Below are 23,327 nucleotides of genomic sequence, written 5' to 3'. Positions count from 1 at the left end.
ATTTGCAATTTCCTTTCAGTACAGCAGCTTGGAAACTCCTTTCCTCCATTGTTACTTAATGACAAATCTGATTGTCCTGCTTCTATGTATGTTTTTGCACTGTCAACATGATGGTTTCAACATGTTCTTTTCATCTCTGATTTTGTGTTGGGTTCTCTTGCTAAACTTGTGTAGATGAGTTAAGCTTTCTGATGAGTTGCTGCTTTATGGCACAGATAGCTTCTGTCCAGATCTGGCAATTCTGGCAGTGTCCCCCCCAGGAAATTTTTCTCCCACTTCCTCTTTTACTTCCTCCCCCTGGTATCTCTTCTACCAATTGCAACTTTATCTATAGAGATGACATTGTCCTTAACCCTACAATTAATCCAGAGTGCTTTTTGTATTTTCAGAAAGCAAAAACTGACAAGGCTATGTCAGATAATGATACTTCAGGAGTGTCCTTAAACCACTTTCTCCCTTTTTTTATCCTACTTGTGCCTTTTATACTAGACTAGCTAGAGGGATGACCCTAGGAGTCAGTGTAATTAGATTTGTATTTCATCACCTGGAGGGTTACGCACTGTTACAGAAGTATTGTCCTGGAGAGTATACTAAGGAAGCAGATTTTTCTACTGTGATAACTCACTTTTCTCTCTGGACTTACACATTCAGGAATTTCAGGTTTTGCGTGAAACTTAGGTACCTCTTACCTTTCCTAGTTTTATATCTTATGACAGTTATAGAAGAATGGTCCAGAAGTCAGTCATATAAAAGATTTTTATCACTTATGAGTTGAATAAAGGAGTAGCCTTATTCATGTCAGTGATTCAGTAAATCTGTCTTGCTCAAACTGGACTAGTTAGGAAGTTTCTGCAAGCTGTTTTTAAAGGGAACTTGTACAAAAATTTTGTATACAATAAATCCCACTTAAATGGCATTTAGTGCAGTACTTCATCCTTCTATCCTTTCTGCATGTGTGCTTGATGAAATTACAACAGGTATCCACTAGATGGTGATCCTACCTAAGAATGAGTTAAGATTTCTGAAGATGCTACAGAGTATATAGATCTGGAAAATTTTAGGCAGAGAATTAAATAGCTACCTTGTACACTGAGATATATCCTTAAGCTTGATATACCTGGAGGCAGGTCTAACAGAAACTTAATATTCTTCTTCAGTGACATTGAACTTAACCCATTTAAAACCTAATCAGGTTTAAATCAGGATGCAAAGTACATCTTACATACTTTGCAAATTATAGTGACTACCATCTGGATGGAATTACCATATTTAGGATTCTCTGTTCGTGAACTATGATTGTTTGGGATGTGTATCAAGCTGTTGGTTTCCCAAAGATAAATTATTTGTGGTAATATAAGAATAATTTGGATAATGGAAATTTAAGTAAATAAAAATATGAAAACAATTGTGAAATCAAAGAATACCAGAAGTTTAAAACTGATTTTACAATCTTCAAAATCAATGGCAATTGGGCTCTTTTCCATCTGTCAAACTTTATTTTTTAATTGCACACTTTTGAATTTTAGTTCTGTTGTAGCTGCCTAAAATCACTTATATGTTTTGCATATAAGAAGCTTATATGTTTTGCAGATCACATTCAGGAACATCTCCAGATAACACTGCGCCGCCGCCACCCCCTCCAAGGCCTCACCCTTCTCATTCTCGATCATCATCTTTAGATATGAACAGATCCTTTTCAGTTACCCCAGGTAGATATACTGTGTGCCTAGTGTATATGATTTTTCAGCACATATATTCCTGAAGCAGACAATTTTTTTTTCTCTGAAGAAAGATTTAGAATGTGTTTTTAAAACACTGCTTCTGAATGAAAAAGCTGAAAATGTTGTCACTCTTCCTGTTTGTATTAAAATTTGTACCCCACTTTGCTTACACATATAATTTAGAAGTGAATTCTGAATGCTGGCATTGTAGTCCTTTAGATGAACATGGGAAGCAAAGTCAGGAAATATAATTTTGGTAGTGTACCCACATGCAATTTATTGCATCTGCCAGTAAATTTTCAAGAGGAGTTCTTTTGGTATCAGGTGTATTAGACACGGGTGTTAAGTATTTCACTTCAGAGGAAATGATTAAAGGTCACTTCTGATGCTTTGCTTAAGGGTTTTTATTGTATTTCTGACTTGTCAGTACTTTTCAATTCAGGATCACAAAGTATGAGAAAATGTTAAGAGTGTATAATGAGGGTAAAAGAAAAAAAAGGCTAAGATCAGAAAAATATGACCGTGTCTGTACTGTGAACTGGAACAAAGGACAAGATCCATGTTCTGATTCCTTGTTTTGTCTGCTTGGAAATTTGAAAGGAGATGACGTTACAATTATGGTCCTCAACATGATAGGTTAATATGTAGGCAAACTGCAGGATTTCTTCATGTTGACAAGTAAAAAAATTAGATAGCACTGTAATGTGAAGAGTAACAAATCTTGGCCAAATGCAATGCCTCTTTTACAGGACAGCAACAGGCTGGAGTTGTTGCCTATCCCCCTGCAGTGCCTCCAAGACCACAGCCTTCACAGGTGATGTTGTCACTTTTGAAAAATCATACTCTAACTTGGTGCATAATTTTTATCTAACTCTGAATTTTAACTTATCTCTAAAATGAGTAGTATTGCTTGGTATTTTTTGAAACCGCCAGGATGTGAATGGTGGCAAAACCTAGACTATAGCCAAATGTTAGCCTTTCCTGAATAAGTTGAATAAGCTGAATAAGCTTCTGATGGAACCATGGGAAGGAATTAAAGTAGAGATTGAGGAGGAATGAGTGGGTCTGGAGCTCTGAGTTGTAGGAAAGAGAGGAAAGTTACACTTTCACATTTCTTTAGCTGTCCCTGTATAGCTAATAGGGCATAACACAGACTGTGAGAGCAATCTTTCAAAGTTTTGCAAAATAAGTGTTTGTCTTCCGTCCGTGTCTGGCACAGGGTATAGTTTTACATAACATGCCTGCTGCCAAAAGGAGTGATCCCACTTCTTCCTTTGTCATAGACTTGGTGATCTTTGCAGTCCTGGTCTGAGTCAGTTCAGTTAGCTGATTGGGTAGAAAACAAATCCTGGAAAAGTTGTTTTTTTCTTTGTCTCAACCAGCTGAATCCTTCAACTGCTGTGCAGATCTGACACGGGACAGATAAAATTGCTTTTCAGTTGTTTTGCAGCAGCAGCTACTTGTTAGAATCTGAGTTACCAGCAATTGAAGTCAGTCAATGGATCTAGAAATCATCTGCAAGGAAAGAGGGTACAGTGTGATCACATAAGCATGTTTCCTTATGGAACTGGACTAAAAATCTGTATCAAGCCTGACAGAGCCAAGCTGGACTGTGTTACAGCAGAAACATCTACTGTCCAATGAGTCTAGATAGTCCTACAGTGCATACATCTTTGGTCTCATTCTCTGAATAATAGCACATCTGATTGAACTTCCTTTTCTCTTAATATTTCTCTATTTTTATAAACACAGAGAGTGGTATGTCTGTCTTGGATGAGATATACTTTGTCCTACTGACAGGACATAAATTTTTGTCCACTAAAAAGGAAAATAATCTTTAACGTTCTGTCACAAACTGTTGTTTGGCATTAACATAGTTATTTGGCTTAACATAGTTATTCAGATAACTATGTTAAGAACAATGTCACTAAATATTTTTGTTATTTTATTGCAGGGTGCAGGTCCTCATGTGCATCGCCCAGTAGATGCTGAAGGCCTAATAGGTCATACCAGTACCTCACCTCAACAAATACCAGAACAGCCAAATTTTGCAGACTTCAGCCAGTTTGAGGCATTTGCTGTTTCAGGTGTAAACAAAGAGGAGGAAGATGAAATTGAAACACACTCAGAAGTCTTGCAGGTGAGCAGAAGTGAAGATCTTGTCAATTGCTTAATACCACCAACAGTTATGAGACTGTCAAAACCTACTTCTGCTGTTTGAACTCAGTGGGGTTTTTTATGGTGTCCCAATCCATTGCTAGAAAGCAATTACATTAGACACTGCTACACTTATTTAGTAACTGCCAAACAGCTAAGCAGAAGAATTTCTTTTCTCAGTTCTTGATTGTAATTTAAAAGATTCCATACTTATTAGCATATATGCGCACAAACTAATTGTGTTGGTGCATTTAAGATTTAGCACAGACAAAACTTGTCTTCTGCTCACTCTTGCCAGCCTTCCAAATGACTTACTGGTAATTTTTAAAGTAGTCCGTCTTAATAAATGAGATGACTGTCAAGTATCGTAAACATCTGCTAAAACTCCAGTAATTTGGTTTTGTTCAAAGCTATTGGACAAACACCTAAAGTGTGAATAGAGCTGTGGCATCCTTCTATAACAGATCGTTAGAGATGTTTACAAAACCTTGTTTCCTACTACAATCATAGGACAAGTCCTTTGTAAGTTTGGAAGCCTCAGGGTTTATTCCTATTAATGTCACAATAGCTTACTGCTATTACATGAATTACTTCATGTTTTCCTTTCATAACTTGTAGCCTTCATCCAGACTGTAAGTTCTCTGGGGCACTTCTGCATCCTCAGTTGCAAAAGTACCTGTGGTGCTTTAAAGTTCTCCCAACTATCAGCAGTGTGTTCTTGCTTCCCTTAATCAGGAAGGTTAATGATGTAGAACCATTTGAGCACTCTCCATGTACCTCATTGCAAAATCAGCTATGTTAGCTTAAGCTGCTACTGAAAACTGCCTAAGTTAAGCTTGCTGATTGTTTCGCATTGAAGTGGATGGGGAACAGTTGCATTGTGTTCTGTTGGAGGGATTAACCTTTGGCAGTAACAAATAGATAATGGTGGTAATGTAATAGCAGAAACAGCTGTATCAGTTTATCATCAGGCTACAGCCTCTTTTGTACTATACAGTGCTTCATAACATTGGGGATTTGACTTTATTTAGAGGTCTTCCAACATCCATTGTACAATGCTTGAGAGCAGACTACTTTCAAGTAACTATTTTGTCTTTTTTTCATAGTGATTTTAGATTCTGTATTGACTCTTAATTTCTGTATCAAAAGACAGGTCTGACTATTGATTCTGGAAGTACAGCTTTTTACTATGTGCCTCTTCTGTAAGCTGCTTTCAGGCCAAAACAATGTTTGTGACCAAGATAGTTTTAGATGGTTTTGCTCCAAAGCAGGTATTGTTGTTGTATTCCAGCCTGTGCTTCTAAAGAAGACTTGAACTGGAATTTTAGGTGTAAACTGTATTCATGTATCAGAAACACAGCATACTTCTATTTATTCCAACTGTTGCTGAACGAAATATTTGTTAAGAAGTAGTTTTCTAAATATAGTTTATATCCCTTTAGGTTGAAAAGCCCTCTGATTCTGCAAGTTCTCTTAGAGCTGCCAAAGCAGATGGAAGAGTTGAAGACAAAGCACCTGCTAATGTCCCCACTAGTGCGGTATGCAAAGTACACTTGGAAGGAGAGTGCAGTTGTCTGATGTATATGAAATTATACAACTGTTTTGATTTGCAACAGCAACTTTATACACTTCCACTTGAACCCAGTTTTCTTAGGTCCAATATGTGCTTGAAATAGGCACGTGTATAGTGAATTTTTGCATCAGATGTTGTTCATGATTAGCTTTATTCTCAAGATACTTGTAAGTGTTCAAATTTTTGAAACACAGCAAAACTTTTCATGCAGAACTTGGTTAACAGTAGCTTTTTTTTTTGTTCCAGACACATAATTATTGGGGGGAAAGCATGCTCTGAGATGTTGTGTATTTGCAGTTGTCAGTTGTACCACAGTGTTTCTCCTTGCACAGTTCTTTGTCGGTGTGTAGCAACTTACTGCCCTGTCACCAAGGGGTAGGATTTAGTACTTAGGGTTTTTTCCACAGAGATATTCCATATGAGAATGCAGCTAGATGTCCATCAGAAAATATCTGATAGGTTGTAAATTCAGTTAGCTCAGTAACTGGTTTTAAGAATATGTAACACAAACAAATTACCAGGTTATTTTATTACATTTTACCAAGTAAAATGCAGTTTATGAGAATTAATAGGCTGTGTTTTCCTCCTCAGGGTAAAGGCACTACCCCACTCGCTCCACCACCAAAGCCTATTCGCAGAAGATTAAAATCAGAAGATGAGCTAAGACCTGAAGCTGAGGAACATACACAGAAAACAGGTGTCATAGCTGCTGTTCTTGCTTCACAGCCATCTATTCCTAGGTAACCCAAGAAGTGTATAAATACATCTGTTACTGGAAAGTTTACATTTAAACAGAATACGCGCTTTCAGTTCTAGGCGTTGCAAACAATTTCAATGTGTTTGAATTAGGTTAATTTAATTAGAATTAATTTGAATTAGATTAATTAGATTAGTTTAAAGGTTATTGGTTTTTAAACAAGATCTTCCCATAGCCTCTACTACTGAGACACCTTTTAGAGATCTTGAATTTTGGAGTGTGAACTCTTTTAACTTCTGCAAGTATGTTGGAAATAAGTGGTGGAAATATTAAGATGTAGTGTTTGATTTAAACAATGATCGCTATGAACAGTCCAAAATGTATAGTCTTTGTGTCCTAGCATGAAAGTAGACTATTACATTAGTCACTTTGAGGTAAATGAATGTGGTACGGTGCGTTGGGACTTCAGAAAATCGATTAAAATGTGCTTCTTGCTGTTTCATGGAAACCAAGTATATGCGACTTCCATGCAAACAAACAAGGTTAATTGAGCCAGGCAGAAGAGGGAAAACTAACAGTGTAACAAGTTAAAAAAATTGGAAAAGAGGAATTCTGCTCATTTAAAAAAGAGAGACTATAAATGAGATACTCAGCTAAGCAACGAAATGACTTATTACAATACTTCTAATATTCTCAGATCAGTGGGGAAAGACAAGAAGGCAATTCAGGCATCAATCAGACGTAACAAGGAAACCAACACTGTTTTGGCCAGATTGAATAGTGAACTACAGCAGCAACTAAAGGTAATTCCATAGTCTTTGTCTGTTTAAGAGAAGAGCCTGAGAAGGCAAGATGTTAGTGATGCACAGTAACAGGCATCTCTGCAAACCAATGTTATATGTAGTAGAGGATATTGATATAAAATATTTAGTTGTTTTTATAGATCATAGAATATACCTAATGACAAGCTTTGTGAAATTCCAAAGGACGCTTTTACTACTACAAAACATGTTTTTCAATGTATTGATCTTCTTTCAGCTACACTAAAAATAAAAAAGCAGAAATCTTAACTTAGTATTAACAATTTGGGGCATCTATTGTGGTCATCAGCTGCTTTAAAAGCAGTATTGAGAAGACCAGCTGAAGTGGCCTCCTTTCTGAAGGAAAAAGCAAACCTCAAAGTCTTAATAAATTTATAAATTTATTTTTAAACAAATATAATAGTCTAGAGTACAAAACTTGCAGCTTAATAACAACAATAGTCATCTGTTTATCTACATCAGATATTATTGTTTTGGATTTATCTGTAGGCACCATCTTAACATCCTTCTCTTGCCATCTTTCTTACCTTAAGATATCTAATTTTAATTATCAAGTTAAAAAAAAAAATCTTAAATGTAAACATGAATTAATGTGGTACTGTCTAGACTGGAAGATAGGCCACTTTAAAAACTATCAAGCCTGAATTTCACTTGTTACTGTTTGAGAGTCAAGGTGCGTAAAATTCACATAAGAGGAAAAAATGGGGGGAAAAAAATTGCGACTTTCAAATCCTTTAGATCCTGAGATGACAGCTTTTACCCCCTTAGCATTTTAGACTTCATTTGAAAATATTATAGTTGGGTTTGCAGCTGGTTACAACTTCATGGGTTTGGGTGATTTGAAAGAAATGAAGAAACACTAAATGGCTTCACCTTTGAGCAAAGTATTGATTTTCATTTATAAATAATTACTAGCTAGCCAATCTTCTATTCAGATTATGGGAAGAGTTCTCCAGATTCTAGAAAAGACCTGGACATTAGTTCTCAAAAGTGAAGCTGACATTTACTGGTTTTGATTGCATGAGGAAATTTTTAATATTCATTCCCTGTGGACAGTCAGTAGAAAATCTTTCTTTTGTAGGATGTTCTTGAAGAGAGAATCTCCCTGGAAGTCCAACTGGAACAACTTCGACCCTTCTCTCACCTCTAAGCCTACTGCCGTTAACTGTGAATTTACTAATTTTGAAAGGGGTATTGGTTTCAAAGCCTATTTAAAGATCCATGCATCTAGCTCAGTGCACTGTATTCTACATTAAATGTTGTGGTTCTGTTTTGTCAATTTGTCCACTTTTGTATTTAAGTATTTTAATTTCAGTACAGAGAAAAAAAAAAAAACTTTTTCCTTGAATGTGACACTGCCTCTCACATCATTTTCTGTGGGCATCTGTGATCTTTGTTGGACTTGAGTTTGCAGAGTTTGTCGCCAAAATTTCCAACTGGAATTTTTTTAGTGGTTTTCCATTGAAATATCTTTGCAGAAGAGGATTGCTAATCAGTTGACTTTAAGCACATAAACTCTTCTTTCGCTATGGCATTTATTTTATTGTGCCAGAAAAGAGAAAAAACTAGTAGTCTGTCATCAGCCAGTGTTACTTCCCAAGCTGCCGTTCACAAGTCTAGAAAGCCTGCCTCTTTGCAATAAACCAACTTATTCAAGAGTTCTTGCAGGCTGTTTGCCATATCAGCTGGATTTGATGTTGTGTTTTTGTTGCATACATTATAGAGTATGTAACCACAGATTGCCAGGTGTTCACATTTTATCCATTCATGATCCTGATTCAGCCGCATGCATATAAAGATTTATGGTACAATTGGTAGTCTATCAAACAGACCTTTTTCAGTCCTCCCTTTTGTGAAAAGAGTTGGGTGTAAATCCCTGACACATTAATTACACATTACCTAAGCACCACCTGTAATTGCATGTTTCGCACATTACCTTTTAATAACAGATCACGTCCACCAGTCTTCACTATAACAAATTGTATTGTCAAGTAATGTGTCAATACCTCTATAAACTTCTAATTCCCAGCAAAAAAAAAAAATAAAAACAAAAAATGAACAGTTTGCTTCTTAGGAATTCTGGGGTACCTTCTGTCATCTTGTTTCCAGGCCTTATTTCTCTGGCATATAGACAGGCTTCACTATTAACAGAGTTCCCTGAGTGTATCCTGCTATTCAGGTTGATGTACTGTATTAGGATTTGTTGTATATTGTATGATACACACCTTTGGATCTCATATGTAAATTTGCATTAATTGCTGACTAACAGCAGATATTCTATTTAATGGCTTCTTCTGGCTGTGGGATCATAGATGTTTAACTGCATGGATGTATCTCTGCAGAATCAGAACTAGCAACTGTGTGATTTTTACACCAATAAAACAGCACAATATTTTAATTTTGTTGATTCATCTTTACCTGGGAATTGAAACTCATTTAAATAGCGGGGAGGGTTTTATTACAGGTCTGCAGGGAATTTTTTGTAATTTTGTGGCATGTAAGAGAAACAGTTGATCATAATCCCTTCACCATCTTCTTCCCTCATTTTTAGCTGTTGGTCAGAAGTGATCAAATTCTCTTGGTAATCTGTGGCTATACTCCTTTTGTATCCTCCTATAAACAAATTTAATGTAGTTGTAACTTCTAAAAAGTGAATGCTAGTACTGACTTGGGTCAAAGAAATACATAGTTCTTTAGTCTTCGTTTCTGGTTTGATTTCCTTGAGAGTACCTTTCAAAATTAAAACTAAATGAGTTGCCTGTTAGCAGTCCTTATCCTCACTGTCTCACTTCTATGCTTAAATAAAATTCTCTTAACATCTGCTTCCCTTAAAAAAGGATAGCTCAAGTCAGATTTTTTCACTGGATATGCTGTTTGTTAAGGTGAAAAAGAAGTATTTCTCTTTTTGGTTATCATCTACAGATTGGATAATTATGGTTAATTTTTATTACTATAACTACTCCAACGTTTTTTCCAAATGGCATGGAAGTGATGCAGAGGGCTTATGTATATAATCCAAAGCAAGATACCCTGGTATGAAAGACACACGTCATAGTTGCATGAAAAGAAGATACTTTCTATTTGCATGTTAATGGATTAAGAAATGATAGGTAAATGGGCACAAAGGTTACATATAAATTACATTTCAACTATGTCTTGCCAATTAGTAGATAAAGTGCAAGACTTTGACTTTAAAAAGTAAGATATAACCAGAGAAATTAAGGGGGAAAAAAAACCAAACAAACAAAAAAAACAACCCACCCCAAACAAAACAAACAAAAAAACCAAACCAAAACCCAAAATGAAACTAAAAAACTCTAAAGTTTATGGACTAGTCACTTCTATTATAGCTGCCAAGAAGCAAGAACAGTGTTTAAAAAAGTGGGTCACTTACTGTAGTCAAAGAATGTTGATTTCAAACCAACTGTATCTTGTCCATAGTTTATTTTAAAGTTAAAAATACATTTTTAAAATAGGACTATTTTCATATTAATATTTAAGTATTAAGCCTATGTTTATAGCAGCAGGATTCTTAAATCAGAATTTAACATTTTAAGCTTAAATGTAAAAAGCCTTTTACATTCCAATGTGACATGTACATATGAATTTCTGTAACATCCATATCTTTCTAGCAGAATGACAAGTTAGAAGAGTGAGGAACTTAGGCAATCTGAACATTTTTGTGTCTTGTCAACAAGTCTATTTTTAAGAATTTTTGTGGATTACTTTTAATGCATCATTCATTACGTTTTAAACCAGTTTTTCATGGTCAGAAGAACTTCTAACTGAAAAATCACTTATGTCTTAAGAACATCACTGCCAATGATGTTCAGAAGTTACCTCGCTTAGTAATGTAACGCAACTTTAATCCCTTATAAAATGATTTCCCTGTCTTCTCCATTTGTTTGATCTTGATCCAGCTACTTGATGCATTCTTTTTTATGAACTTAGATTGTAAGCTCTTTGGGGCAAGGAATTGTGTACTGTAAAAGAGGTGTACTCTCTATATTGCAGGTGTATATGTAGACTACTAAATAGTTTGGAGTGTGATTCATGGACCCAGCTAGAATGGATGGACAGCAGCATGCATTTCTGAAACACCTGCAAAATGCTTTTCTTTGGACTCTGTGATTGGCGGAGTGTCTCTTTTCTCGTTTTATTTGCGTTTCCTTTGTTTCCCCTACTAATGTGCCTCTTTCTTCATTCCACCTTCTTTGGAGTTGCTTTTTTCTCCATTCATTGCCTATCTTTGGACTGCAGAGAAGATTTCCAAACTGCAAAGGTAAAAAGCTGAAAAGCCACTTTTTTTGAGCAGTATTTTAAGTCTACGCAATGTAAGCTAGTATTTTCAATTTTTTTGTACTTCACGTGCCCCTCATTTTACTTGCAATTGTATAGTACGTGAACTAGAGGATCTCTTATTACTGAAAATGTCTTATGTGGGATAAACAAAGTTAAGGTTATAAAAACTTAAAACTAAAAATAAATCTGCGACATTGTTTCTTGTGTGAGATGTCTCTGTCCCTTATGGATGGGGTGTGCTGTGTTTCTGGTCTACGTTTAGGGCAAAGTTGAGTTACTCTCCTGGGTTCAGCTATGCACAGAGTTTGTCTCTAAATGCAACTTTACAGATGACCTAGTCTGATTTACTTTTTCCTGAAAGAAAAAAAAAATATATCCCTGTCTCCAGACTCATTCTAGTCTTAGTTTCTAGTAGAATGTAGTTTCATGAAATAGTAATACGTTACAAAAACGTGTTACTCCCAAGTGAGTAATAACAATGCAATTCTTACTCTGTGTGGAAGATTAAAAAATAACTTATGTATTTAAACATATTTGCATGCTTAAATCGCTTAAATACTTTACAAAGCGGTTTGTGTGCAGTTGAGTATTCAGTTATACTCCCCTAAGTTCCATTTTTTGAGACATACAACTTAATTTCATAAGCAGAATTCCAGCATGTTTTGCCATGCATATTGATGTACTAATTTATAATACAGCTTTCTAGAAGAAAACACATGAAAACAAAGGAGTTTATTCTCTAATAACAAAAAATTTGTAAATGTTATGTTCTCTTAATAGTCTTTGAAAACAACTAGCTAGCAGTTGTATAGGAACAATGTTAAAAATGTCTATATACTAATAACCAAATGAGACTATACAGTGTTGTCCTGATAATTAGTACCGAAGCAAAATATAAATCTTTTTTTCACAGGAGTCTGAGGCAACTATTAGTACTATTTGTTGCACTTCGACAGCATACTGTAGCACAGAAAGCTACATGAATTTTCTTCCATCCCTGGTAGAATATGTTCTTGACATTTTCACTCTTACAGATATTAAGAATGCATCTAATGTGGAAGCAGTTGAAATTACTCTGTTGTTTTGACTGGTCTTGATTATGAGTGACCTAGGAAATGAATAAAACATCAATAGTGAAAGCAATTTAATCTGACATTCAGTGATGTATTGATGAAAAAACAAATTCTAGCAATACTGCTGTGGAACCTTACATGACTGGAGTATTTGTTTCCCACTCTACTGAGGAGCTCACAGAAACAGAGATACATCCTACTCTACAATGCATGTGAACTGATATATCCCATATAGCAGCAATGGTGGCTTTTGCTTTCTGTCATCTAGCTTCAGAAGTCTAACTGTTTCTCTCTTTGGCTCAAATAAGACTGCATTTAAACTGACAGAAGAGGGTACGGTCCATGGGGTAGAACAAGTTAAATGTAAGAAACAGCACTTTGAATCAGGAACTCTTCTGCAAGGAGCCTGTTGTCTTTGCTATCCATTCAAAAGGCAAATGAGAAAGACTAGCATTTGAAAGAACAGTTGCATATTGAGAAAGGAGGCACTAAAATCAGTGATTTACCCTGACATGCAGTTGGGGGAGCAGGGAGTGGAATAAGCATTACAACAGTTGCTGTAAACTGTCAACACTTGTGTATGTGAACACTTGTTAGGGGCTTCTGAAGGTCTAGCATACGTGATTGGTTGTGTCAGACTTAACAAAAAGGTATGTATAGTAGGTGGCTTCAGCAATATATGACTTCTCAGCAGACATTGAAATACTTTTGGGAACCCCTGTGGTATCTTAGGAGTGTGTTTCATTAAAGTGCTGTGAAATTCAGCGCTCTGTAATAACTGCTGTTGTGCCTTATTTTGCAGATCTTCTTGAACTGATACAAAGCTTGAGTTCAGTCTAAGTATGAAAATACAGTATGTATTTCAAGAAAAAGATTATGAAAGGAATTTTTAGGAAGTTGTAATTCAATGTATTCTATCAGAAAATGCAGAAGTGATGTGCCTCCAACTTTAACTTGTCTCTTCTGTTATGTATCCCTGCCTTTGGAAGAAGAGTGCTGCAATTTACAGCAAACCCTTCTCCTAGAGCTTGAATCCCATTGTCTTTCATGCCCTCATGAAGGAACTTAGTCGCCTGCTTTCTGATCAGAAGGAACCAAGAGGTCACAGAAGAATGAAGAAGTCCTTTTGCTGTAGAAGGGTACTTAAAAGGAATATATTCCTTGGTTTGCTCTGCACTTTGTCTTTGGGGATAAAGTAGTGTTGAAGCAAGAAAATTCCCATGGAAAAGCAGTATTAATTCACATATCATTTTATCAAAATTAAGAGGCTGATCATTTTGATGGATTTTTATAGTTTCCACCAAGTTGCTTGTATAGGTGGACTCGCTAACCAAGAAACATGCTAAAATTGATAATCTCTTAGAACTTGACATACCAAAAGTATCAAATGTTATCTTATGGTTTTTTATCCTTTTCTCCTGTAGCCTTTTCAAACAATGGAATCCTTTGAAGCTTTAAACTTCCTTTTTGCAAATAGCTGTGCATGTAGAATAGTAGGAAAATTTTTGTTCCACTTGTGGAAAAAAATGTTATCCATTGATTTAAGTGGGGTTACATTTCAACTGTCCCAACTCAAGACTGTTCTGATCTGAATTAATACAAAGTGAGTACTACCAAAATTTGAACTGAAAATAGATATGATGTATTATTTTACGTATTATTTTGTTTGTGTCCTCACACTTTAAAGCCAACAGTAAGGATAAGAGAAAAATGGGGGCAAATAGATTGAATGCTGGATCCAAAGGAAGCTTGCAACTGTGTGTATCAGTAGCTATAGGTGTAGTGCTATTGTCCGACTCAGGTACTTGATACTATGTGCTTAATTGTAAGTCTGAATACATATTTACGTAGTCTGTTTAAATTAAGTAGGAATAGGGTTGAGATTTGCAGTGATAGGCTCTTGCATAATAGCATATGATTTTATGCTGCATCCACATGTTTGAATGATCAAGCTGGTAATTTCAAAATGAACTTACTGGGTGAGCCTTTCAGTGAATTATGTGAATTTCCATGTACTCCTCACTTGGCCATATAAATTTACCAATAGACATGTGAAATTGTGCATGCATGCAGCTTTCTTTCTAAGTCTGGATTTTAAGTGCATTCCTGACACCTTAAGGTGAAAGTACAGCCTGATGCAAACTTGCAGTAGTACAGTCCATCTAGTTGCTGTGAAGTTGCATCAAGTTAATAGTCTTAATACAAAATTCATTCTTGTTTCATCTGGATTTACAATCTGCTTGTAGTTGTCTTTAGAAAATTTCAGTCTTGACATGGGATCCTGTGGAATCAAACCTTCGTTCAAACTAACTCTTCTACCAGACAAGCTGTGAGAAGTTCCTTTTCATTTCCAGTATGATAAATGTGGACTTCCGTTGTTGATCTCAACTTTACCCTGCAAACTACTGAGTCTGCAGGATAAAGCATGTTGCTGGAGAAGTTTGTACGTGTTTGAAGGGGTAGACTGAACTTAATTCGCTTAAGGTCTGGGCTGACTTTACTCTGGAAATGTTTCTGTCAGAATATCTAAGATCTGCCTAGATTTCAAATGAGAACAAAAGAAATTGTTATCCTGTAAAATATAAGCCCAGTTAATTGGGCTTTTTAAAACTAATTTTACTAATTTAAAAAGATTTCCAGCCTACTTTCTCTTTCTAGACTGGTGCTTGGCATATGTTTGTAGTATTAAGACTAATTATCCTTTTTCATTCTTGAGTTAGGAGCTAACCCAGTGAGATGTTTCTGGTTTTGTTGTTAAGATCCTCAGGATCTCTACAAATTCAATACGCTTTATAAATGTACAGCTCTGATCTCAAACCTTGTTTGATTTGGTAGCCTATCTGGCCCCTTGCTACTGTTCTGAAAGTATTAAGATGCTTATAACTTTTAGCCTGTATAAAGTAAGAAAGACTTTTTCTCAACTAGGTTGCATATTCTTTCTTGTAAAACTAGTGAAAGTTGAAGTAGGTCTGCCAAGGTTACATTTGGAACCAGCTGAATTGCCAACTTTTAAAACTAAAATAAGAAATGCTTAGTTTTTTCTTGTAGTTTCTCTGGGTTTTTTTATTTTACATTAAATTAGATTGAAAATCCTGATAGAAATTGAAACAATTTTTATTTGTGGCAATGGTAGTCTGAATGGTTTTAACCTGGAATGCTGATTTTCATTTTCTTCTAACATACCCCTATTTTCTTTCACAGGTGCACTGCAATTTTAAGGGTTCCATATAAATGTTTCTTGTATTGGCACATGCTTAACTGTTAGACTGTATTTGCTCTAGTACTTTGAAATTTTCAGTCTTTTCGGTATTTTGGCCTTTGGCGTAGTGCTGCAATACTGCATTGATCAGGGTGGTCAGATTATTTGCAAATTACTCCTTTTCTTTCATTTGCTCTGGTCCCATTCTTCCAGTTTGTGGGAAAACTTAGTTTGTTCTCGGTGGTTTTATGTTCTGGTTTTTGTTGGTTTAATACTATTAAAGACTTATATGTTGGAGGTCTCATACTAATCTTGGTATTTCTAAACAGGAGGGGGGAAAATTATGATCTGTTACAATGATTAACTTTTTTAAAATTCAAACTTTAGATCTAATGTCAGCCATTAGAAATGTCATAGGGAGTTTTTTTAACTTAAAGAGATTTGCAGCTCTCATGGAAGTGTGCCACAAGTCTCTGTGTAGAGCCTTATTTCAGCAAAGTTCAGTGCTAATATGGAAATCTGCCACGTCAGGTCTCATTGCAGAATCAGAGCCGCAGTCGTTTCGGATACATCAGAGCTCTTGACTTGTGGTTTTTTGCTGCTACAGATTGTCGTTAAAGGAAAGAAAAACAGCCACCTTCCAGGGATAGGGGTGTGAAAAGCCAGCAGTAGGAGCAAAATGGGAGTAACCGCTCCTAGCTCAGTGCAGTGCCCCAGGCAGCATTCAGTCACTTGAGATGACGGGTGCCATCTCAGCAGCTCTTCTGAGCAGATTCTTGCTTGCCTGTCTTAGTTGCTAGGGCACACTTAGTCACTTGTAAGATCGTGGTGTCAGAGAAGATCGCTTGAACATTCACATGACTTTGGATGCTGCTTGCCATGGAATAAAATAAACCACCTTCACAATTTCCAGTGTTCGCACATAGCTCTTCTCACTTGTGAGCAGCTCCCTGGCAAGCTTGGTTCATGTGTCTGCTGTGTCTTCACCCTAAAATCCGAGTTAGTTGTTTCAGACAGTAACTTTAAAATAGAAGGTCTGTGACTGGGGGAGGTTTAGAACAATACAGTAAGGGGATAAAATAGAGAATTGCTTTACACAGCTTGAGAAGAAAAAGATTTTTTTTTTTAACACTTGCATAATTGTAAAAACAGAAGGGCGATGACCTCATAATTGAAAAGTTGTCCTGCAGTTATTCAGACACAATTATCCCTTTAATGCAGAGAACCTGAAAAAAGCTTGTGTGTTTACTAAGAAAATACAGGGCAACACGTCAAATCAACAACCTAACTCGAGTTTAAAACTGCAGAGCAGCCCTGGCCATTAGTGAAATATTTTTATTAAAACATTTTAAATTTTGCTCTAGGATAGATGAGAAGTTGTAGTGAAAATGTCATGTTAATGGTGTTTGAAGAAAGGTGTATTTTCTGTATTCCTGCATAGAACAGGACTTTTCACTCTGAGGCTGAATAAAATTTTGGTGCTGTTAACTCAGTAGTGTTAAATTTCTGTAGTGTTAGGGACTAACAGCTGAAATGCAGCAGCACTTGAAGTTTCACTTTGTTCTGATGATGGTTTAAACAAAATTATTTTAAAAACATCTCTCCCCCCCCCCCCCCCCCCCCCCCCCCCTGCCCAATCTATAGGTGTGTTTTCTTTTGATCAGAGGACAAGAACAACAGGGAATTGAATTCAAGGCAAGGATTATTTGTTGTTAAAAGTACACAAATCAAAATTATGTGTTCATTGAGGCATTCAGCTCTGAATTCTGCTTACCAATTCTGCTTTTCCAAAATAAAACTGATCTCTAGGCACCTGCTTTGCAAAAAGTAGCACTTTCTACAGAAATACTGGTATGTGCATTTCTATGTCTATTTTCCTGGTCATTTTCATCTTCTAGCATTTATATAGTAAGCTGTAGTTTAAAAATATACAGAAAACAATGTAAAATAATTTCACTCCTTGTAACTATATCTAGTGATTTACATGTTCTTATTCATCTTGCGGTTAGCCCTGTGATTCAGAGGTATCTTAATTTCTGTGATATGTTTGAGAATTAAATAGAAACCTTTTTGCATTTCAGTAGGAAATACATTGTTTATTTACTTGCATAAGCTTTTAGAATTGTTCATTGGTCTAGCTACTATAGTTTCCGTCATCCTTTTTGACTGGCAGAAGTCTTAAATATGTATGTGTTACAATGATTATGATTAGAAAGATTCTGGTAAAAGCTTTTAAAGTAAGTATTAGCAATGCTATCAAACCTACAGCAGTAACAAACTCCTGAGAAAATGCTTTTAAAGGCTCTACGTCCCCAGCCGTAAGAGTCTGAATCCATCCTGCACGACAGGTTGTAGTTACAAGCTTACAAGCGGCAAACTTGGCTCATACATCTTCACGCCTCCTTTTCTTGTAAGAGCCCAATGGTAATCTGTGTTTCTCTTTGGCATGGCTCCAATCTGAGCAGTGTTTTTTCTGACAGAGGTGTGAATGTCCTTTAAAAACGTTCGGTGAGCTGTGAAACTGATTTGACCTGAAACAGACATTGAAGGTAAACCCCAAGAACTGACAGGTAGGTGGATTAACTGACAGCTAGCCTCTGGGTACAGGTTGTACTGAAGAGAGAGCAGGACACCTGCAGGCATGCACCAAGTCACGCTCCATGCAGGGATAATTTCTGAGCTCTGTATATAATAATTGTGTAGCAGGGAAAAAAGCAAATACTAACTGGTTTTCTTTATTAGCCGACAATAAGGTGATCGCTTTATCCACGAACGAGTCAGTGGGATATTTAGTTGGATTAATCATGCAGTCCTTATCCCAGTACTGTACGTAGTGACTTCTGCATGTTGTTTATGTTGAAGAGTTCATAAAACTGAGCTGTGTTCATCCACTTCCGTTAGCTGTTTGCATGTGTTAAAAGCGCTTGATGAGGCTTTAACAACTTGCAGATTCCTACTCAAAACTAAAAGGAAATGAGCTAAGTTGTAAGTAAGAGCTAAGCTATTCTTTTCAAAAAATGTTGCATATTAATAGTCAGACTGTTTATTTTGGGACTTTGAAAACGAAAGCATTTCAAGCAATTGTTTGACTAGTCAAACACAGACAATGCAAGAACTGTTTTATAAACCTTGTTTTGGGTCAAAATTAAAAATCAAGCTAAAAATTATCAAAACTAAACTGACTCTTTAGAGAACCAAGCAGCATTATAGGGATCTGCATTTATTCCAGAATCTGAGATCTGCTTAAACAAATTGTAAAGTACACTGTTATTACAGGAAATTAATATTTATTGTATTAAATGTGGCTGGCCTTAATTCCTTAGTAAGCGTTATGCAAACTGTGTCGCTGTTTTTCAAAACCTAGCTGAGAAGGATAATTAGGAGAAGTATTAATTTAAAACTGGTTTTCTTGGCTGTAGGTCATGAACTGCAGCTTTCATTTTTATCGTTCTTCAGGATCCAGACATCATGCACTTGGTCTGAGAACAAGACCATCAATCAGTAGATATGCCTGGAGTATGCTATTCATTGGGGAGATGCCTTTTTGAATGTTTAATCATGTTGGGAGTTTTAAAAGGAAAAATCTGAGTTTGCTGGCACACTAATTCAGGCTCAGTTTTACTTAAGGCCTTTTGTACAGAAAAATGGTGAGAATTGCCAGTTGAGAATCCCTTGCTCTCTTGTCTCCCAGCTTGGCAATATAGGCTCTAGTGCTACTCTGGCGGAGTGTTGATCTTTGTACTTGGTCAGTCTTTTATAGACTGACCTTCTGACTAGGAGAAAAAACTGTAAACAATAGCAGACAGTCTCTGCAAGTAGTTTCTGTGTTCAGCAGCTCCTTATCACAAGACACTGCTAATAAGGGTTCCAGTCTAGGGAGAAGAAGAGAGGAATGCCTTGGTATCAGAGCCAGGGACAATCATCTAAGTAAACATTGCGTAAATATAGATAGCACAACAAAGTTGTTAATGTGAGAACAGATATTGAAATAACTAAGCTATTGTTTCTTCCAGGTCATTCACGACTTCCCAGCAGCAGGCAGGTGTTTAGCCATTTCCAGGAAAGCAGGGACTTGGCACACGTAGCAGTTGCTTGGGAAGATGAATGCCATAACCGCAAACATCCCTTCCTGCTGCTCAGGTCAGGAATATCCCTTTGGTCAGTTGGGGTCAGCTCCCCTGGCTGTGTCCTCTCCCAGCCTTTCACCCGTCCCCAGCCTACTCACTGGGGTGAGTGGCGGGGGGGAAGCCTTTGTCACCTACTCTATAGATTTTCCATTGCATCGCTGTAGTGGCACTGCTTTCACGTGCACATGGTTTCTGTGTCTGCACTAGCAATGGGAAGTCATGCCACTACAGCGATGCAATGTAAAATCTAGAGTAGGTGACACCAAAGCATGATGTATGGGCTCTGTAAGGGACTCTAGCAATGGCATTGCTGGGTTCCCTCCTTCTAGCATATTCATGCTGTAAAAAAAGCATTTATTTTACGGAGTTAACCTACTGAAGTGAGCTGGAGATTAGAGACAACAAATAATTTCCCTGATGCTGTCATGCTATAGAGGGAGCTGTTTTAAAGTTTGCATCTTTTTAATATTTTTCAAATTCTGCATAAAGACAGTGCTTACCAGTCTAAACAGATATCCATGTGAAAGAGGTGTGATGATCATGTTGAAGAGTTGGATAGTAACAAGGAACGGCTTACTTCCATTCCTTACTCTACTTGAGGGTGTCCCATTTTTACACACCTTTCAAAATGACATGGTACATTCCTAATTTAGCAGTGAAACTTGAAAAATGAAACTTGAGGATTTTGAAAATACGTGCTGTAGAGTTGTTTTCCAAGCAAATGCCCAATAGAGTCAATGCTTTAAAAATCTCCCACTGATAAACCCTGCTGCTATTTGTTAGACTTTTTCATTAGGGGGAATAAGTGAAGAGTCAGTAGCACCCTAACGTGCAAGGTTACAGCCCTGCCAGGCTGGGTTTTTTTCCCAGCACGCACAATTTTGGAGGCTTGAGAATGTTTCTGAAAGCCTACCCACAGAGGGCCTTTGGGGTGGTTCTTCTACTCCCGATCCAGCTCACCAGCAGTTCTTTGGCTAAAAACATTTACAGAAGTAATAGTGTGTTCTGTTGTAACACGTTTTTCATTTGCTGTTGAAGACCCAACTTTTCTGGCAGAAAAACCAACTTCATTACCTAATAATGTGGGATTGCAGATTTATAAATTTGGGCAGTTCAGCCACTCTATTTTTATACCATGTCTTAGTGGGTTTGATGGCAGAGAAAGCCTTTTCCAGTGCTGTTGTCATGGGGAGCAGGGAGTTTAAAAACATGCTTTTGATGTTTGTAAAGTACAAATTACTGGTAATCATTTTCCTTGTAAATCCACACTTGGCACACTTCTGTCTTCTCCCAAGGGGCTACAACTTTCAAATGTGTGTGACAAAAAATAAGAAATGGCTATCAAGTTTTCCATTTCAGACTAGCAACCTCTTGAGTGCTAGGCTGCTTCGAGGGGACGGCTGTTTTGTATTTGTATCCCTTTCTGAATCCATGGCTGTAGGTTTAAATTAGATCTGCTGAGGTAGTTTCATGAGCTTCTGAGAACAATTGTTTCGGGCCAATCTGGAACTTAGAAGTCTGGTACTTCCAGACATTGCCTTGCCGTAGAAACCAAGTCTGCCAACTTCAGATTTCAGTCACATTCTTAGGATAAAACCCTCATGGTTTCCATTAAATTAAAGATGTTGCATTTTACAGTGCGTCCACTGCAAGTACTTCTGGCGCAGAAGACAACAATCCCTACTGCATCAGAAGGCAAAGATGTGTCAGCTAGGTAATTAGTTTGAAGAGAGAAGTTGAGCTCCTCCATCAAGCTTTTGTGCACCAAAAGCCAAATCATGTGAGCGCAGATATTTGCATTTTTGATGCTGTTTCTTATGTGCAGTATACTGTTACCCGTATTAACCATTGCATTCTGAGAGTTGCTTTATATTTTGTGTTGAAATTACGTCCAGTAGTTGGAACATCTGGAGTGTTGTTTTTTAGAGAGTGATACAGTTGGTTTCCCTGCTGCCAGATTAACATAGATAGATCCTTTGTTTTCTTCAAAAGCAATGCTGAAAGGATGTGATTCGGAGGAGTACTTTTTTCCTGCAAGCTTTTAACGATTGTAAATAAATTATATAATATGGTGTAGCAATAGTAGCACATTCTCAAGAGCAGAGAAGCAAACATGCAACTAGCATGAAGTCTTTCTAGGTTGGTACCTACAAATTAAAGTGTGCCGGCTGATCTGCAGCTCGTTTGCATTCGCTGTAACAATCGGTAGCCTGTCACAACACCACGCTATGAGCCAGCTGAAGCCTAGAACTGTATTTAGATTGCTCTGCTTTATTGATGCAGGTCTAATAAAAATGTTTTCTGCCTTTGCAGCGCAGTTGTTACGTGGGGCCTGCTCTGATGTCTTCTTGTTCCTGCTATCAAATGTTTTACGCTGCATGGTACTTCTGGGCAGTCAGTCGAGGATTTGGTATGTACTTGTTCATACTAAATATTCTGGGTTGTTTTAGTGAGTGAAGAGGGCTGTGATAAATAAAGCCTGTGTTTTGTGATGATGACAGTAAGATTGCACAAGGCATTGATCGCTGACAGTGAATTTAATTATTTGTAGTTAAAAGGGAATGAATGTCCAGTATTGCTGGCTAAAACGTGCTCTGTGTTAGTAATCCTGAACAGTCTCTGAACTCAGAACTCAGTGTTTGCATACGGACAGAACTGATTCACATATGTGACATTTGATATGAGGTGCCAGATTCGATGGCATGAGGAGTGATGAAATGCAAGTGCATTTAGAAGAAACAACTCAAACATGCAGTAAGCCTTATTGCATCCTCGTGTGGTTTGGGATAGTCTAGTCCAAATTTGGCTGCTGTCTTCATTTTTAAGAAGTGAGCTCTGTGCCCAGCTTCCCTGTGATTGGTAAGCTCTGGGCAACTCCTTCCTAGAAAAAAGTACCCTCAAAGCACCTGTGACACCTACAATAGCCTGTATTTACACAAGGGAATAGTTGGGGAAATTATCCCCATTAAAACAGGAGGTTTGATTTCTCATGAGAAGCTTGAGACTTTATGTGGACAAAGCATCCCCACATCTGCTCCTGTCCTAGGGCAGGAGTTGGGTTTTATTGCCTTTTATCGGAAATGTGTAACTTCCTTCATTTTATTATGTGAGAGTAGAACTTGTGCGAAAATCATGAACCTGTGTTCATGAAATAAAAAAAAAAAAGATACACTCAATTCTCTGTCTGCTTTGGGAAGCTGAAGAGAGTGAGGTAGCATTTTTAAATTTCTGTAATGAATAGAACTAAAAGTACAAATACATTTTCAAGAGCTGAAGCGTATGAAAAATGCTAAGCATCATAGACTGATGCTTCAGAATCCCTGTATGTACTGCGTTAAAGGTGAAATACTTTGAATTGCAATGTAACCATGATGAATTGGGATCAATGGGGATACTGAACAGGCACTAACAATCAATATCCAATATAAAGTACAAAGAATGCAATGTAGTTGTGAAATCTCCGTATGTTGTGTGTGGTTTATAAGGCTCTAATATGCCATGGAACTCTACAGTAAATACTCCGATTTCTTGCCGATTGAACTAAATTTATAGATGGTCATGATCCAACTTTAATCAGGCTTGCCTTTTTTTTTTTTGTTGTTTTTTTACTTTGCCCTTATGCCTTTGCTCCTTGTACCTTTGTGTTTCTATAGTTGT

At 37.0% G+C, this 23,327-nt stretch overlaps 1 protein-coding gene across 11 annotated transcripts in view; it reads left to right on the top strand.

Moving 5' to 3' along the window:
• Positions 1-9,367, top strand: part of REPS1 (RALBP1 associated Eps domain containing 1) — a 69,063-nt gene extending 59,696 nt beyond the window's left edge. For 10 of the 11 annotated variants that reach the window (XM_075498843.1, XM_075498839.1, XM_075498842.1 and 7 more), the window contains 7 exons: positions 1,591-1,709; positions 2,471-2,535; positions 3,676-3,861; positions 5,321-5,416; positions 6,043-6,191; positions 6,846-6,951; positions 8,051-9,367. In XM_075498843.1, coding sequence (XP_075354958.1) covers positions 1,591-1,709; positions 2,471-2,535; positions 3,676-3,861; positions 5,321-5,416; positions 6,043-6,191; positions 6,846-6,951; positions 8,051-8,119 — 790 coding nt within the window. In that variant the 3' untranslated portion in view covers positions 8,120-9,367. The remainder of the gene's footprint in view (positions 1-1,590; positions 1,710-2,470; positions 2,536-3,675; positions 3,862-5,320; positions 5,417-6,042; positions 6,192-6,845; positions 6,952-8,050) is intronic. The other variant, XM_075498844.1, reaches the window with a different exon arrangement.
• Positions 9,368-23,327: the final 13,960 nt, after the last annotated feature.

The sequence above is a fragment of the Mycteria americana genome, chromosome 3, assembly GCF_035582795.1.
Source record: "Mycteria americana isolate JAX WOST 10 ecotype Jacksonville Zoo and Gardens chromosome 3, USCA_MyAme_1.0, whole genome shotgun sequence".
In the NCBI taxonomy this organism is placed as follows: domain Eukaryota; kingdom Metazoa; phylum Chordata; class Aves; order Ciconiiformes; family Ciconiidae; genus Mycteria; species Mycteria americana.
Note: the sequence above shows the minus strand (reverse complement) of the source record. Positions and strands in the feature narration are given on the sequence as shown.